The sequence below is a fragment of the Molothrus ater genome, chromosome 1, assembly GCF_012460135.2.
Source record: "Molothrus ater isolate BHLD 08-10-18 breed brown headed cowbird chromosome 1, BPBGC_Mater_1.1, whole genome shotgun sequence".
NCBI classification, from domain to species: domain Eukaryota; kingdom Metazoa; phylum Chordata; class Aves; order Passeriformes; family Icteridae; genus Molothrus; species Molothrus ater.
Genome location: NC_050478.2, coordinates 43,542,674 through 43,561,162, shown reverse-complemented (window position 1 = coordinate 43,561,162; position 18,489 = coordinate 43,542,674). Strand labels below are relative to the sequence as shown.

Below are 18,489 nucleotides of genomic sequence, written 5' to 3'. Positions count from 1 at the left end.
CCCAGCGGGAGGAGCGGGAGGAGCGGGAGGAAGCGGATCCGGGATGGGAGGGCCATCCCCCCTGCGCGGGTCACCGCCGGCTCCGCTTCCGGCGCCATGGGCGTGCAGGGGCTCACGGGCTTCGTGGAGGAGCGCGGCGTGTTCTTCACCGAGCTGCGGGTGCGGGACACCAAGCTGGTCATCGACGGCAGCAGCCTGTACCACCGCCTCTGCTTCGCCCCCGACGCCGACTTCCGACGCGGCGGCGACTACGGCGCCTTCGCCGCGGCCGTGCGCGACTTCTTCGGCGTCCTGCGGGCCTGCGGCGTCGCGCCCTTCGTGGTGCTGGACGGCGGTCGCGGCGCCGAGGACAGGAAGCTGCCCACGCTGCGGGGCCGCGCCGCCGAGCAGCTGCGGGCGGCCCACGGGCTGTCCCGCGGCGCGGGCGGCTGCCTGGCGCCGCTGCTGACCCGCGAGGCCTTCGTGCAGGCGCTGGGCCGGCTCGGCGTGCCCTTCGTGCAGTGCTTCGCCGAGGCCGACCGGGAGATCGCCGGGCTGGCCAACCGCTGGGGCTGCCCCGTGCTCTCCCTCGACAGCGACTTCTTCGTGTTCGACCTGGCGGGCGGCTACTGCCCGCTGTCCCACTTCCAGTGGCAGAGCGTGCGCATCCCCGCCGCCGCCGCGCCGCAGGGATGCTTCGTGCCCGCGCGCTGCTTCTCCGCCGAGCGGTTCTGCGGGCACTTCGGGAGCCTGAGCAAGGCGCTGCTCCCGCTCTTCGCCGTCATGCACGGCAACGACTTCGTGGGCCTGGAAGCGCTGGAGGCGTTCTTCAGCAAGGTGCGCCTGCCGAGGGGCTGCGCGGCGGGCAGGGGCGGGAGGCACCTCCGCCTCCAGGGGCTGCTGAACTGGCTGGCGCAGTTTGCGGAGCCCGCCGAGGCCGTCGACAACGTGCTGAAATACCTCAAGAAACACCAGAGGGAAGAAATACGGGAGCTTCTGTGCACTTCGATGGAGGACTATGCTCCGTCCGACGTGAATCTCGAGGACTTCTTTCAGAATGGGAGCTATGAGTGCGAGGCTGCCAGGAAAGCAGACGTACCACAGTGGGTACTTGATGCTTTTGCGAAAGGTAAGCTGGCCCCGTTCGTCATCAATGCCCTGATACTTAGAAGTACCTTCCTCCGCGTTCAGGTGGAGAACATGCAGAGACCCAGTGCTCATAGCACGGCTTTGCCCATCCGACAAGTTATCTATGGACTGCTTCTGAGAGTATCTCACAGTTCTGAAGATGCCTCTCCAAGTAAGCAGACCAACGAGCTGCCCGTTGTATGTGAATTTGACAGATGCCAAAAGACACTTAAAAAAACATTTGTTCAAGCAGCAAGCCTACCCCCAGATTTTTGTGATGATCGTTTTCCTTTGGACAAGTTAATGGAGGTAAATGGTTGTCACAACAGATCATAGTTAACGAGTGACACAAAAATAGTAACTACTGTAACACAGAAGTATCTGTGATATGAAGCTACATGAGGTTGTCTTCACTTCCTTTCCTTCCTGCCCCCTCCAAGTGTACTAAGACAAATTATGAGAAGTTGTAGTCTGTGTGTATATACAATACTCCCTATATTTTTCATTGGAAGCCCTTATTTCATCCTATGTATTTTGTTACACTAATACTTGCTTTTTTGGGGAAGGATTTCAGTTTCACATAGTTTAGGAAAGTCCGATTTTAACACTACAAAACCTAATTTGTATTTGATCAAGTGTGTAATGTTTCAGAGCAGTGCTCTTAAACAAAATCTGACCCATGCCTTTTTACTAGAAGCCATTATTCCATCTGTGAATGTTGCAGCTGCCCAGCAGCTTTACCTGCCCCGAGTATGCTCCTGCTAACACGGCTCTGATGCTTATCAGACAGAGCAGAACAGCACCTGAAAAAAAACCTGTAAACGACAGGAAAGTTGTACTAGGTTGGTTCCAGTCACCATTGTAGCACTTCAATGTGAAGTCTAATGATTAAGACTGTAAGTCTTGCCATAATGGGAAGTAATCTCCCATTCTCGAAGTTGCATAACTGAGGTTTTGTATGCAGAAATTTCTGCAATGTCCAGAAATACAATTCATGTGTTTTAATTCTGCATTTTTAGGGCACATATGGTCTATCCATTCTGGCAGTCAGATCGACTGTTGACATATTGAATGTTGAATGTTTTTATCACTTGCTGGTGGCACCTTTATAAGGAACCAAGCCTATCACTGCTACACCCATTAAATGTTACAGATAGCTATGGGTCCAAAGTACAGGTTACTTTACATACATTATTGGCACACACCTTTTAAACAATATGCAACACTTAAAGAGTTTCAAAAAATCAAGTTTCATGTTAAGAGACATTAATGACACCCTACTTCAACCTTGGTGTGTGTGCTGTTTGTTTAATGAATTTGAGCTTTGCTACTACAACAATTTTCCTTAGTGAGTATATAGGAAATCTGGATTGAACAAAAGTTTAGAAGAAGAAATATTCAGCATTTAAAGTGCTCCAGGCAAAACTGACTTCAGTTGCTCTTCTGTTGTGGGAGTGTCTGCCTAAGAGTAGGCAAAACAATCCTAATCAAGGTTTACAAAGAACTCAGATTGCAGCTGAACAGCCTGCTGCAATTCTGCATGCATGGAGTTATGGACAAAGTGTATAACACCACTTTCTGGAAGTTAAATGGCTCAGCAAAAAGGGGAACATGTGCTAGGAATTAATTACTTATTAGTTACTTTTATCTTTCTCCCTGACGTTTAACTGTGTCATTTTTTAAGTCTTAAGTAGTATTTTAAAAAATATTTCCTGTTCAAAATATCTATGAAACTGAAATAATTTTTTATCAAAAATCTATAGTGGTAACTAATTTAACCAGGAACTTACTGGTCTTTTAGAAATTGCTCACAACAGATCAAGTCTCTTACCTCCAATTTTTAAATTTATTTTCAGGTGCCTGTTTCATGCCGTCAGATGCTTTTCCTGGAGACTCTGGGAGTGAAAATGAGTTCCCTAGAACCTATCCCAAGTCATTTACAACTCCCTGTTGCTGTAACGTGTTACTGGATACGTTGTTCAGAACCAAAAGTTAAGCTGAACCAATTAAAGGCTCTGCTTCTAATAATAGTTTCTGGAGAACTGCAGAGGATAACTGATGATCCAGGTATGTCTCCAAAGAATACAGATTTAGGTGTTCAGCTACTACAGAAATCCAGACCATAACTCATTTTTCCACACTTATAGGGAGTTGTCCAAATTTAGAGGAATTAGCCTTGATTTGCACTATATCCTGAGGTGTCACACTCTGTGCATTGATATGCACAAAGAAAAAGTGCTAACCATCACTTTAACATTTTATATAGGTAAAACAGTACTTTAACACATTGTAAAATCTTAATTTGCATTCATAAGTACTATCTTTAGGATCAAAATTAATTCAGATATAAAAGTTACCAAAAATATGCTTAACGTACTCAGGCATCAAAAAACTACTACTGAAGCATTCCAATATTTTTTTAATGAGTTTTTCTAAAAACATTTGTATTAAAAATGCTGAGTTGCCCGGGCACACTTTTTCTGCCTACGCATTGCAAATTTGAAAGTATTAAATAATCACAGAAATTGCTTCAGTAATGTTGATTCCTGTTAGGGTTATGGACATTTCCTCCAGGAGTCCTTCATTTGATGGCAAAGACGATGCATGCCAGGATTATACAGTTTCTTTAAGTTCTGGTTTGTAGAAACCAGACTGACAGGGTTTCCAAGTGGGTTGTAGTGAGATGGAAAGCTTGTTCACACAGAATCAATTAGGTTGGAAAAGACCTCTGAGATCAGAGAGTCCAACCCATGACTGAGCAAAAACCACCCTGTCAAGCAGACCATGGCACTGAGTGCCACATCCAGTCTTTCCTTAAACACCTCCAGGGACAGTGACTCCACCACCTCCTCAGGCAGCCCATTCCAGTGTCTAATCACCCTTTCTGGGAAGAAATTCCTCCTAATGTCCAACCTAAACCTCCCCTGGTGCAACTTAAGGCCATTTCTCCTTGCCCTATTGATTGTGACCTGGGAGAAGAGACCACTCCTCCTGGGCTACACCCTCCTTTCAGGCAGAGCCAGGGAAAAGACATTACTCTATACATTGCAGATACCTTTTGTACTGTTCACAGCAGAACAGTTATTTCCAAGTTATTTTTTTATTTATAACCTAGATCCCACAGTTCTACCTGCTGAAGATGACAGCGTTGCGTATAACAAATTTCTAAAATGGAAGGAAAAAAACTTGCAAAATAACGACTTTGATTTAGATGCTGCACACAGTTTTTGCCAATGGCAGTGCTGTCTTCAGATGGGATTGTATCTCAACCAGCTACTGGGTACTCCTCTCTCTGAACCAGACCTAAGTAGGTAAGGTTGTTCCAGAGATCTGCTTTCCACACATTCCTGATGGAATGAATGTTTCATTTTCTCTGTCAAACTCCTTTGGTTTACTTACAGCAAAACTCCCTTCTTAAAAGGAGTTATAAAGAAAAAGCACTTTTTATAAAGAAAAATACATTTGGCATAGGAGTTGACTGTTGGATACTGTATGTTTTTGTCATCAAGTAACATGTTTCTGTACCTGTCCTGTTGAGGTGCAATTCTAAATGCAGATTTTCTCCTTTTGAGCAGGCTTTACACAGGGACCCTTGTGCACAGACTGTATCAAGAGCTTAAATCAGCACCCTCAGTGGAAAATCTGTTTCTCTTATCTCCAAAAATGGCTCAGCTTTATCGGGTTTTGTTAAATACAGTGGAGTCAATGGTCTCTCCAGACTTCTTTCAGAAGACCAAGACCAGATCAGAGTCCTGCAAAAAGAGGAAAGCATCTCATAAGAAAAAAACAGCCACCCGACGTGCTGTGCCAGAAACTCAGCATTCATGCAATGTTAACAGGTTTGCAGCACTGGAAGTGGATGACTGAAAGCATTATTCTTGGAATAACTTCTAATGCCATGCTGATGAAAGAAGTAACATTAAAATATGTGACTGCATTGGAATTTGCTCAACTGTTTTCACGCAAGTTCTTGATTCAATCTTTACCAAAAACCTTGCTTCAGGGGATTTTTATTTACCTTTTTGTAACTTGCATTTTGTAACTTTACATTTTGTAATTTACATTTGTATAAAAGAAATGCTGTCTAAAAGTTGTGGTGTTTCATTTTTCTTTAAGGGTATCAGTCTAATTGAAAATGAGAGCAAAGTTGTTCAGCATTTCAAAGCAGGACTATTTTAGAGGAATTATTTTCCTGAACATTTATAGTTGGCTCTGCCTCATCTCCCTGAACGCTTCATTTACAAAAAATCCAACTTTAAAGTTTGTGTTTGAGGAACACAGTGGTCACAGTCTAACAGTTGAGATTAAAATAGAAACTGACAGGTTTAAAAATACTGTAAAATCAGTCATTACTGCTGGAGTACTTTTACTTGCAGGGAGAGAGAGGTAGCTTTGCTCAGTGAAAACTAAGTTATGCTTGCAGTATTACAGGCTCTGACAATACTCAGGGAGAAACTTCAGATTTCATTTCTCCCCCTTCCCCCTGTGATGTCTTAAAGAAAGAGTTACATGCACACACAAAGCTGTCACATGGGAGCAAGTTTCTACAGGTTTGCTAATTCTCAGTAGTTGTCACAGTAATTGTGTAAATCCTCTGCTATTAAAGCTGTTGTCACTTATTCTTTCTGCAATGGCTATTTGAAAAACCAGACCCATGCTGACTTCCCCTATGTACACTAATTCCTTAATAAACCCTTGCTATCAACATGGTAATAATGAAAAACAATTTATGATTTTTTTTTTAAATCCTACATCATCTGTTTCTCAGTGCTTTGCATTAGCAAACTTTCCAGCATAATTAGTCAATTTATATAAATACTTTTCTTATTAAACTATTGGTTTTCCCTATGTAAAACATAGTTACAATTGTGTTTTTTTTCTTCTCAAGAATCCACATACATTTTCTTGCATGTAGGAAAATGACTTCCACTTCTAATCATCAAAGTTTTGCCCATAACTTACCAGAATTCAAGCTTGATTCCTGCATTGTGTGCTCAAGTTTTCAGTCCTGCTTATGCTTCCTATTACCTGTTCCCATGGAAGTAAATCACTGTATCTTAGGATTTAGAGGAAAGATCTCTTATACTGTACAGCTGAGTGTTGATACTGCCCAAATATAGTCAGTGAGAAAATAATAGATCTGTAAGATGTTACAGAGAAAACTAGTTTTGAGATACAGCCTGTCCTAGCAAGAGGTAACTTTTTTTTCCAGTAGAAAAGCTGCTACTTACTGAACTACCAGCAGATGGCACGAACACACAACCACAAGCCAGACCCTCACAACCCATTTCTCTATAGGTTTCTATGTAGAGCAACCTCCAGCATCACTTTACCATCAGATGACTTTCAAATAAAGGTTGAAAGGGGCTAGTTACTGATTTTACTAACTAAACCTGAAATTCTTTATTGTCCAAATCATCCTCTTCTCATTATTATCTCACATGCTTTATTTTACCAAGCTTGTAATTCCCTATAGTTTTTAATCGTCAGAAATAGTCACATTGAAAATAAGTCTTAAATATAAAAATGAAGGTGTATTTGATTCCACTTTCTTAGTGCTGGTGAGAAGAGATATCTTCATTTACTCTGAATTCTGTATCAGAAAACTGCTAGAGATCATAAAAATTCTTGAGAGTTGCTAAGAAACCCTACTTTCAATTAGATAATCCAGAAGACTAGAATAAGGTCAAATATTCCATTTTGGGATTAAAAACACTGCTATGACGACATGGCATTTTGAGAATACCTTTGGGAAAGCTGACTCAATTAAGAATTACTGTAGTGGAAATCTGTTCTCAATGCAGAATTCAGCTGTTCTGTATTGCTAATGAATGATACACACTCATGCAAAACCCAGTCCTGTAGGCTGAAGAAAATAATTACTGATTCTAGGGTTACCATGCAGAATTTCAATATTACAGTTTTCCTTTTTGACTCATTATAGGTCTTTCATCTTCTTTGTAGGAAAATTAAAAAATAAAGGGCCTTTACTTATTAAAACCAAAATTCTTTGTTCCATGCTTCAGTAGAAGCAAGTAAATTCCTCAGTTGTTGCTTTTTTCTACCCCATAAGAAATGCCTCTTCATTTTTATGGAAAAATTCCCACTATTGATTCAACTGCTCTGGGAAAAAATCTCTCAAACCTGCTGTAAAGTGCTAATGAATCACAAAACAAGCCAAAATAATGGCAATGGAATTCAGTCCAGGCATGTTTTATATATAATGACATTGAATTAGATTTATTATTTGTTAGTATTTTGCCTTCCATTGGAAAACACAGCAGAAAAATTCTGGCAAATTTAAGTGGACTACATTCAACTAAGCCCACCCTGCAATAAGGCAAAATTGTTCTTAAAAGACTGAAATTTTATTTGTCTGGAATAACATACCTTATTCAGAAAGCGGGACTCGTGCTGGGAAAGGGGCACTTGGTAACATTTAGTAACATTTGTTTAAAGACTTAGCAATGACAGTTCCAAGCTAAGACAACAATCTAGCATTCATCTGTACTTACCTAGATTTCTGGGACTCCGAGACCAAGAGCAGAGCACAAAGCAGTCAAATCCCATGGAAGAATATCAACCACAAGTTAAGAGTTACTATGTGAAAGCTATAGCTGCTGTCCCTTCACAAAATCAAAGTTTGTTCGAGATTCTTCATCAGCATGCACTGTCAGCTCTTACTATCTGTCTTTATTAATGAATTGCTCTGAAATGGTATTGAAATACTGAACACACTACAATATTGAACAGCTACAGCCCCACTTGCCAAAGACAGTAATTGTTCAACAACTATCCAATTTGTCCAACTTCTGAAAGGCTGAACTGCTGTAAGTAAGAAACTTCTGCTTGAAGACACGAGAGCACTTCTGTAAGAGGTCATGTTGTTCAGGCCCTCCCAGCTCAGTGGTAACAGCCCCAGGAAGAGATGAGGGCCAAGTGCTGCAGGATCTTTGTCTTTACACAATCACATCTCCAGCACATTGGTAGTCCAGGTATTATAGACATATTGAAGGTCAGGAAAAGCCATGGATGAACTGCATGTATAAAGCAAACTGAATGTGCATTCATGCCCTGTCTGCAGCTCCATTTCCTGGCAAAGTTTAGGAATCCCACAGGCAAAAAGAAGAAAACAATTCCAGTAACATTCGCAGAGAAATTAATTAAACTGCACTTTTGAGCTTGTCGTGTGGGCCAAGTCACAATGGCAAGTGTAAAAATACTCCAGTGTCTATTGATGACAATTCCTCCTCAAATGACAGGATGAGCACTGAAAACGTGGACCAGAGCAATGCCACCGCCACATTTTCAGGCTACAGTGAGGAGAGATGCACATGCACAAGTTTACAAGGAAAAGAAATACCACTGTGTTTTTGACCTCCCCCAGGAATCTTTAGACATCCTCTTTTCAAGATGCTTTGGGTGACAGTTCCTCACATTTCCTGAAAGGACGATGAGATGACACCGATGACAACAGGGCAAGACTATTTTGAGGAAAAGCACTATTTCCAATTAGTGAATATTAAGAGTATTCAGACATTGTAATATATTAAAAATCATTTTACAATGTCAAAACAAATCTACTATAATGCTTTTATAGCTCCAAAAGTAATTCTGTAGGTTAAAATTCAAAGTTACCCTACTAGGAAAAAGCGGGGTTTTTTATGAACAGGAAGGAAGGAAAATGAAGCTTCTTTGAGAGAGGGATGGGGGCTTTTTGCCCAGGCAGGATTATTGCATTAATTTTCTAATTCAGTACACTACAGATAATTTCCATAATTACTGTCTTATAAATCACTTAAGTGATCTCACAGTCATAAGCTAAAGTCAATATGGAACAAGACATGAAACAAAGCCTGTATCTGCAATGATATCAAAACAAGCTCGTTCACTTCATGTAAATGCCAGTTTCTTTTAAAACAATGACACGACACACTTATAAGAAAAGCAAACATTTACTTCAAATTGCAGTATAGGCTTTTCAATCACAGAAAAAGAAAAGAAAAACAGTGATCCGACAGCGGTCACATCCTGTGCAAAAAAAACCCAAACTTGGGATACAAAAAAACTGTAGCACAAGGTACTTGAGCCGCTTACACATTGCAGGATAAAGTAAATAAATACAGTAGCTAGAATATGGCACTCTTGTGACAGACTCTAAACCCAGTGGAATGCCTCTGAAATATTTTTATCCTTGTATTAGTAGCAAAGTCCCATCACCATAAAAGTAGAATAGTACAATGCTTTAAATAAAAACAAACTAAAATATTTATATCTAAGAGAAGAATTTTACACAGTTATATCTTTTAAGTGCAGAAAATGGGACTTGGGCTTAGATCTTTCTTTAAATTAATCCCTGCCCCCTCCCCCCCACAATACCATTCAATCTTAAAAGTAAATTTATGTTTGAGGAAAAATGTTACCAAAGTTGCATAATTTCATTTGTTACTTCCACAGCTGGAAGTTAAATTCTAAACAGTCTTGAAACATGAAGTTCCTCATTAGCCAGTAAAACAAAGGACTTGTCAAAAGCCCTCAATTTCTTTAGCCTCCAGATAGTGTTTTGCTTTCTCCAACATCCTTAGACAGCAATCGCTAAGTTTGCAAACACAGGAATGCAATATGCATCATACATCAAGAAAAGACGAAGTTGATGAAGAAGAACTTCCACGTTTCTGGATCTTTTCCTTGCTTCTTTCAAACTTCTTTATCAGCTCAGTCACTATGCACACAGAGGAAGTGAGTCCCAGAAGAAACAGCAAATCTGGAAAAGATAATTAGCCTTCTTTAAAATTGCTACTTAAGGCTAAGGGGAGACACAAAAAAGAACAAGACTGACGAGACTTTCAAATTTTCTCCCAGTCATTGGGAAAGTTCAGGAGAAATAAAGAAAAATTCAGTATTTTGCAGGCCCAGAAGATTAACATGCATGGTTTATTCACAAGTCATAACTACACACAAGATATTAAAAGCTTTTAAAGTATCTCATAGACTTATTTTCAGCAACATAATTAACTTAATTCTGAAAAAATAATATTAATATAATCAGAAATTATGCTACAATAAATAACAAGTATTTCATTACAATCACTTAAATCCAGAAAACTACAGAAGTAATAAACCTTTGCCAACAGCATTATGTATCTATAGCTTTTTAAAATCCTCCTGTTTATTTACCCTATGACAATGCAATCAATATTAAAGGATTGGATTTCTAAGTAAGGTGTTTATATTTAGAGAAAAAATTTGTGAACTAGTTTAATTAGCAGTGCTCAGCAACCTAAGTCAATAATTTTGCCTGCAACAAAATTTATTTTAAAAACTCCCAAATAAATAAGCACCTTTATATAAATTTAAGAACACACTGATCAGTTATGTACCATATGCATTTAAATAATGGTTCCCAAAGAAAACATCTAGAATGATTCAAAAAACTAAAAACCAAATCAATGAAACAAACAAAACCCCTAGCCACAAAACAAAAAGCATCGGCAAGCTTTGTATTCCTGTTGTACACAAACAGACAGAAAGTGAACTTACAGAATCACACCACATTTATAAATTAATCTTTAATGGACAGTTTTGAAAAAGGAACTGTTCTTACCCAAGACACTCAGGCTCTCTGTTTGGAAAACCTTCTGAAGTGGAGGAAAATAAATGACCAATAACTGCCCCATTATAGATCCAAGGACAGCGTAGCAGAACATTTTGTTACTGCAAAGTCCAATCTCAAACACAGATTTTGTCTGTAAAAAAAAAATCATATGTTACATTAAGATTACAACAATATGTAATCTTAATTATCTAGAAAGAAACTACAATTTCTTTTCATCCAGGCCTTTAGCAAAATATAAAGTATTACTGTTGACCTCTTAGATAATCCAGAACAAGTTCTTGAATAGGCTAATTGCATTTTCTCCCTGGCAAACAGAATAAAAGTCTTGTCTTCATAGTCAAGAACTTGCATATTGATCTCACTATTCCACAAGTACAGTTCATCAGAAAAAGGTTACCCCTACACTATTCCAAAACAGATAAGACTGCAAATTACAGTACATGTAGTAATGTATACTATGACAAAATTTTAGACTTGTTTTCTTAAAATGAAAAAAAATATACACAGCCAAAAAATACAGAACAGTTTCAGGAATTTTCCTTGGACTATGGCTTTAAGATGACAAAATATAAAAGCTAAGGCCTTCAAGATATCTGACATTCTGGTAAGGCTGCTGAACTGACAGAATTTCCAGGAAGAGAAAAAACCAACCAAGTATACACAGCAATACAAAAGACCATCACACTTCAGCTCTTAATAAACAACTTTCTTGCTTTTGTCAGGATACCACCATGTAAACAAATTAAGTAATTAATTTATCTGTAATTTAAGAAATCCTACCTAGTAAACACATGAAACTCTGAGCTTAACGGCAGATGTGAAGTAAATCTGCAGAACACACTAGAAACAAACACAGCAAGATCTTCCCTCACAGAAAACCCTGATTATTGTGTTAATACTGTGTAAATGGACAGTATGAATCACTTACCTGAGATCTAGAACTCAAAGCATTGAACATATCAAAAAATACAAAACAGGTGAAAGTCATGGTTGTATCTCGTGGTGTTATTACATTGTCTCTTAACTGCCAACAAAATAAAATGAAATGGCTTTAGCATGCTTTAAACCCTCCATAATTAAACAAAGGCAATCAAACAAAATTATTACAATAATTCTACAGTAAGTTTTACCAGATACAGAATGAAAGCAAAAGGAAGTTTTCTGCTCCAAGCTGATTTATTAAATCATACATGAAATCACCTGTAATTTATAAAAATTTGTAATTCCAAGCTATGATTAAATGAAGCCTCCTGACCAACATTTATTCTAGCACATGGAATAGCAGGAATTCTATGATGCACTACCAAATGTTCACATAACATTTTTCTCTACTGGGAAAACAAAGTCAAATGGCTGTTTCATAATAATCTGGTTAGAAGATTTACATAATTACTTTCTATGGGCAAAGTTTCCAAAGGAGATTTGGAACCTGAAAAGGTCTATGTTAAAATAGAGACTGGGGATAAAACTGTATTTTGCTTTTCAACAACTGTTTTGAAAATCTTTCTCTCTACTCTGCTAGTATCAAATAAGCATGCCCAAAACTCACTACTAAGTTCATATGAACTCTGAATTCCAACTGCTGGTATAAAAAGGATTTCTTTTAAATTAGGTAGTTTCTACTCAAGGTTTGGCACTTTTGTCATACCTCTCTCCAGAAGACGAACAGTGTTCCACAGACGATAATTATTGAAGAAACCAGTATTTTAATGATCAGGTTTTTGGTCAGAATGCTGTCCTTCAGATTTCTTGGAGGTTTTCGAATAATATCTTTATCCACAGGCTCCACCCCAAGGCTTACAATTAAAAGAACATTTTACATTTTTATCATCATAAAATTAATTCACTGCTTCTAACTAAAGCATTAGATTTTCTGAGTTGAAAAAAAGAGGATTTAATTCTAGTTCCTCACCATCTCTCCCCCCACCATCTACTTGCAGTGAAGAGGGTTAGAAAAAGAACCCAGAGGAAGCCAGAACCCTGCATGCAAGTTCCATGGGCATATCCATGGATCTTTAGACAGCCTTCCTGCCCCCATATCATTAGATACTAAAGCAAACTAAATAGAATTAACACAGAAACATACTACAAACATTGGTGTTCACAGAGAAAGTTCACATGGAATCATTGGGTTGGAAGAGACCTTCAAGATCATCACATCCAACCCATGCCCTGACACCTCAATTAACACATCAAGTGCTACATCCAAACTTTCTTTAAACACATCCAGGGATGGTGACCCCACCACCTCCCTGGGCAGACCATTCCATTACTTTGTCACTCTTTCTTGAGTAAAAAACTTTTTCCTAATATCCAACCTACAGCTCCCTTGGCACAGCTTAAGGCTCTCGTTCTGTCATTTGCTGCCTGGAGAAAGAGACCAATCCCCACCTGACTACATCCACCTTTCAGGGAGTTGTAGAGAAAAGTTTGCTACTTCTGAAACATCTCACTGAAGTTTAACACTTCACAGTTTCCTTTATGAGCAACCATTTCCCTTGTTGAAGTAAAAGGACTACAGAACCCAACAGAGTTTAGAGTAATTACTTACCTTTGAGCTGGAGGTCCATCCATAATAATATTGATCCATAAGATCTGCATGGCATTGAGAGGATTAGGAAAGTTCATTAATGTAGCCAGTGAGATTAAAGTCAGTGCTGCTATACTCCTGTTGAAAGAATCCATTTTTACAACTGTCAGCATTGAACATTTCTGAAGATCCACTGAAAACTGCTTTGTAAGCAACATTTCAACTGTTTAAGAGTGGATACATATTTTGACAGTGTGAATCATGACTTATGTTAATTGAACTTTAAAGATAGAGCATGAAATCCTTTCAAATACTCATTCTGACAAAGTCCATATTTAAAACAGCATTGTTCTAGCAATAAAAAGGCAGCAAATTTGCATTTTAAAACGTCCCAAACTTTTAGGTAACATTTCAGAATTATCACTCACCATCACCTAATTGATTTTTTTATGGGGGACTGGGTCCTATAGTTTTCTTGTGCCAAAAGTCGAACTTCTAAACATGGTTTTGAAAAACAAACTGTTTTTCCACTGCTGATGTAAACAAACTCACTCTGTGCACCTGTCCCTAGTTTGACTGGTCAGTCAAGGCAAGGTACTACTCAAGCTCCCTAAAAATACCTACAACCACTCCTCATTACTAGCAAGATGAGAAGGCCAGGCCAAAGACTGAAAAACAGATTAGCTGGCTGCAAGCTCAGCATTAGAAACCTCTGTAAACAAATATGCACTACTTGCTCTCAGTGCAAGATTAAGAGGTTTCATAACCAAGAAGAAGAAAGTAAGGCTTACAATAATTCCAAATTTAGCACTGTACTGAACCCTATTATGCTCTCCCTGCAAAGAGAGACAGAAAAAAAACAAAGGGTAACTGATTAATCAAAAACAGGTAGTAAGCACACTTTCTTACAACATCTGTGCTTAGTTATTTTTCAGCAGCAGATTCCTAGGCTAGTCTTGGGTAAGACTAGACAGGACACCTGGTAAGACTGAAAGTATATGCCACTTGTTACAGCGTTTATGCAAGTAAACAAATTGGTCTTTTCTGGGTTTTGTTGTGTTGGGAGTTTTTGATGTGAATTTTGTGTTGTTCTGGAGGGGTTTTTGGGTGGTACTTGTTGTTTGTGGGGTTGGGGTTTTTGTGTGGCTTTTTTGAGTTTGTTTTATTAGAGGTTTTAGATTTGGTTGGTTGTTTGTTTTTTAAACTTCTGCAAATTTCAGACCACTCTGAAACAGTCATGAAGGCTTTGAAAAAGTATATGAACAACATGGTGAAGAGAAAAAACATGTCCCTGAGTCCAGATCCAATAAGATAAACTCACAAAAAATTTGAAACTAAGGCTTAATAAACTCTTGTCCTCTTGCCTTACATGCACATTATGTAGCTAGCACATGAATCCTTGTGTGCAAGAAAAGGAAGTCACCTTCATATAGTTAGTTCATTCCACACACCAATACATGGATTTCAGAAAAACTACCCTCCTGATTCCCTGGCTTCCCCCATTTGAATACATGTACTGCTTAAGGAGGGACTGACTATGAGCTTCCCATTTAAACAGGGACCCAAAGGCAGCTCTGCTGTTTCTCATGATCCCTTCAGTAACTCACTTTACACATCCCAGCAGGAAGAACCGTGACAAAGTTACATGTCTGTTTATTGCACTACCTTCTGGGACTTTAAAAACAAAACAAGCCACCAAACACAAAACAGTGAAAACTCAAAAGCACAGTATATCAGCATCCTACTCAAAATTTACAGTATTAACATGAATTTATGCATCTGCTTCATGCTTTGATTCATTCACAAGAAACTTCTGATACTGACAGCTTTTCAAACTTACGTGCTCAGTTGAAATCTAACAAAATTTTTTATATTATTATAAATTCCTTTACCCTCTTCAATTGCAGACCTGCAATTAAAAACAAAGATTACATTACAAGATGAATCTACTGCCAAAAAATGTTTAAAACAAACAAAAAAGCTATTAATTTAAGCACCAATAAAACCAGCAAGAAGCAAATGGAACTGAGGTTCTTTTAACTTTGGCGGTCATTTTTTTCAACTTGTCTATAAGAACCGAAACTATTATGTGATTGTGAATAATCACAAGTTATTTTTCCAGATGCTTAACTTTGAAAATGTAATTATTAGAGTAAGATCTCCTCTATGTTCAAAATACACCACCATCCTTGATCCTTCTAAATCAAGTCAGATAATTAAAAAAAAACCACAAAAAAAACAAATAAAACCAAAAAGCAAACAACTCCCCCACACACACTCTTTAAAAAAAACCACAGAAATGCAGCATGGCTTTAGAGGACCATGTATTCCTCCTGTACCAGAATGAAATATATACAGACAATCTTCACAACCCCTAGCATGTGTCACAACTTGCCTATCACATTATCACAATTACTGCAGTGAGAAAGGATTTTCTGGTACCCAAATCAAGCCTACTTTGCTGCAAATAAAACTGATTTTTTTCTAACACTCCCCCAATAATTAAACAGCATTCCTTTGGTAACTTAAAAATATTTTAAAGGGTGGGGAAAATATGTAAAACTATGGAAGTTCATACTTTTTTTTTCCTTAGCATTCACCACTCTTCTCTCTCTCCTATTGAGACCTCTCCTGATGAAGTGAGCAAAATTGGATAACACAGTCCAGCAAAAACCTCACCAAGCCCATGTAACGTACTTACTACAGATCTCCTTCCTATGTACTCTTCTGCCTATGTTAAAATGATTCCCTTCTCTGTTATGTTTTTGCACAACAGCAAATTTCTGTTGGCTGAATTAGTGTGACAACCTCAGATCATCTTCTGACATACTGCTACATAGGTAGATTTTCTTATACTGTACTTTTCACTTCTTCCCAAGGGTTAAATGTCATACTTTAGAACTGAAGTGTTCTGAGATTGATGCATAATTTCAAAATGAAGGCTATTTTGCCAGACAGCAGTTCAGCTCGGTCAACAATCACTACCTTCAAAAGTCAGATGAATTAAAGTCAAAATAGGATTAAGTTTAGCTACGCTCTTTTGAAATACACCAACCAAAAAATGAACAAGTACAAACAGCTGGTTACCAGACACTAATAACCCATTTTCACTTGTGATATCTAAATGGTTATTATTTTTTCCTTTTCTGAAATCACCAAATTTAAGAGTTGAAACCAGAGATATACATATTTTTTTTTAATCTTGAGTGGAATGCTCTGTCATTTTCTGATTAGTTTTATACTTCTGAAGTACAAAATTGAATGAAATCTACTAAGCGCTAATATACTCACAATTTCACCTCAGTTATATTTCCAAACATGTTAATACTCCTCACTGAGCAGAAAACTCATTTACAGCAGCTACAAGCTCATATACAAGTTCAGGGAAACTTCTATTTGTTTAATCCAGGCAACATCTCATTAAAGTTATATAGTACAGGATATGTACATAAAGGCCACCTACATTATTGTCTGAAAATCATCATCCACGAGGATCATATCTGCTGCCTCTTTACAAACATCTGTTCCAGTTTGTCCCATGGCTACACCAATATCTGCAGCCTTCAGAGCAACAGCATCATTCACTCCATCTCCCGTCATAGCTACCACGGCACCATTATTCTGCAGGGACTAAAGAGAGGGAAAAGAAATCAGGGATTGAAATAACCCTTCCTATAAAATTATTCTAGATACAAGGTTTGTATCACTGCTCCCCCTCCCCCATTTTTTATAGTTGCACTGTAATGTCCTAAATAAAAACCAGCTACTTCTGTTCTAAATAGTTTTTACACAAGATTTTGGGTTAAACTTCAGTTCATATATTCACAGCCTAAATTCCTAAATTTAAAGCTAGGGCATTTAAAATTTGCCTTTAGGCAAAAGAAAAAAATCTCTAGAGACATATAGAAGATACTGTATTTCCATATTACCATTATCACCTTCTTATAAGTCTTGCATGCATCCCTATGGTCTGAGTGTTTAGACTTCTCCTTATTGTTACTTTTCTGATTGTTCCAATTGTTACACTGAGTCCCTCCTTCTTTGCTACCTTCTTTTGTTAACTTCTGAATAGAGGCATTGCCCCAGACATGGTTTGAAATTCATTCCCTTTTATCTCATCTAACAAGTATCAGAAATATGGTTCTTTCAAGTTCCTAGTCAATTCAACTGCAACGTGACACAAAATCTCAATCAATCCCCAGCTCCCTACATAGAAGAAAGCACAATGTTACCTACCTATTCCTTGTGGGCACTATGCGTTTTTCTAGGTAATATTTTCAAGTACACTTCACTGCCAAATCAGATACATATCTAATTTCATCTTGACACACTATAGTAGCACATTATAGTTGAAGTAAAGGCACCACAGACAATACCCACAGCAACAGTCCAGCATTTGAGCCTCTGTAAGACATACCTTTATAATTTTCAATTTATGTCGGGGACTGGCTCTGTAGAATACTGCAACCTATTAAAAGAGTAATGAAGTAGTGGTGAAGATTTCAGATATGTAAAGAATTGCACTGGATTCTCTTAAGGTAGAGGGCAAAAAATACAATCAAAGGCCAACTGTATTCTTGTTAGCTCTTAAGCTGAAGCACCAGCGAGCTGTGTTTTTAATTGAGTGAAATCATTAATTTTAGAGGAGATTCAAAGTGTGTTCTGGTAAACAAAGTTAGTGCTACTTATTTCAAGATAGAATGTGCAATTTAAAACCCTTCTGAAATAACGAAGCAACTGCGGTATAATGGCTTGCTGCTGGCCTTTCTGATTAAATTCATGCAGGCAATTGTGGCACTGACTCTACAATCAACATCCTTTTTCCTTGTCAGCACAAGTGACAAGCTACTCAGGATATTTCAATTTTACTAGTTTATAGCATATTATTAACAACTGAAGTCCTAAAGATAAACAAAAACTCTGACTTGGAAGGACCACCTTTCAGATTTTTCTTGGTCTCTGGACTTCTCTGTAAATTGAAATTTGAGCATGTGGAATTTAGTTTTCCATAATGCCCATACAGTGATCATTTTTCCTTTTCAAGAAGCCTGACAAAGAGCTAGATTTGTCACCAATCAGTTTAGACTGTATACAGCTATCAATTTTATTGGTTGATTTTAATTCCTAGTAAGATTTTAAGCAAACACCTAGAAAAGCAATTGGGTCAAAGGTCAAACACGTGTAAGTAAATTTGTATCTATTTCAGTTATTTAATGTGGACAGCCCTTAAGAACAT

At 38.4% G+C, this 18,489-nt stretch overlaps 2 protein-coding genes across 6 annotated transcripts in view; one reads left to right on the top strand and one right to left on the bottom strand.

Annotated features, from left to right (window-relative positions):
- Positions 1–96: 96 nt before the first annotated feature.
- Positions 97–5,197, top strand: ASTE1 (asteroid homolog 1). The gene is made up of 4 exons (XM_036400940.2): positions 97–1,416; positions 2,964–3,174; positions 4,223–4,418; positions 4,683–5,197. Exons 1-4 carry the CDS (start codon positions 97–99, stop codon positions 4,972–4,974), a joined length of 2,019 nt encoding a protein of 672 aa, XP_036256833.1. The 3' UTR covers positions 4,975–5,197.
- A 3,846-nt stretch (positions 5,198–9,043) lies between these two features.
- The window catches only part of ATP2C1 (ATPase secretory pathway Ca2+ transporting 1), a 61,658-nt gene continuing 52,212 nt past the window's right edge, over positions 9,044–18,489 (bottom strand). For all 5 annotated transcript variants that reach the window (XM_036400889.2, XM_036400913.2, XM_036400904.2 and 2 more), the window contains 8 exons: positions 17,671–17,721; positions 16,717–16,883; positions 15,094–15,162; positions 13,275–13,391; positions 12,372–12,519; positions 11,652–11,747; positions 10,712–10,853; positions 9,044–9,871 (listed from right to left, as the gene is read on the bottom strand). In XM_036400889.2, the coding sequence (XP_036256782.2) occupies positions 9,735–9,871; positions 10,712–10,853; positions 11,652–11,747; positions 12,372–12,519; positions 13,275–13,391; positions 15,094–15,162; positions 16,717–16,883; positions 17,671–17,721 (927 nt within the window). In that variant the 3' untranslated portion in view covers positions 9,044–9,734. The remainder of the gene's footprint in view (positions 9,872–10,711; positions 10,854–11,651; positions 11,748–12,371; positions 12,520–13,274; positions 13,392–15,093; positions 15,163–16,716; positions 16,884–17,670; positions 17,722–18,489) is intronic.

Bases quoted from the DNA above. Each gene is read 5' to 3' on its own strand.
- ASTE1 (XM_036400940.2), top strand. From the start codon at position 97: ATGGGCGTGCAGGGGCTCACGGGCTTCGTGGAGGAGCGCGGCGTGTTC. The intron at 3,175-4,222 runs GTATGTCTCCAA...TTTATAACCTAG, and splicing joins GAGGATAACTGATGATCCAG to ATCCCACAGTTCTACCTGCT. The intron at 4,419-4,682 runs GTAAGGTTGTTC...CCTTTTGAGCAG, and splicing joins TCTGAACCAGACCTAAGTAG to GCTTTACACAGGGACCCTTG.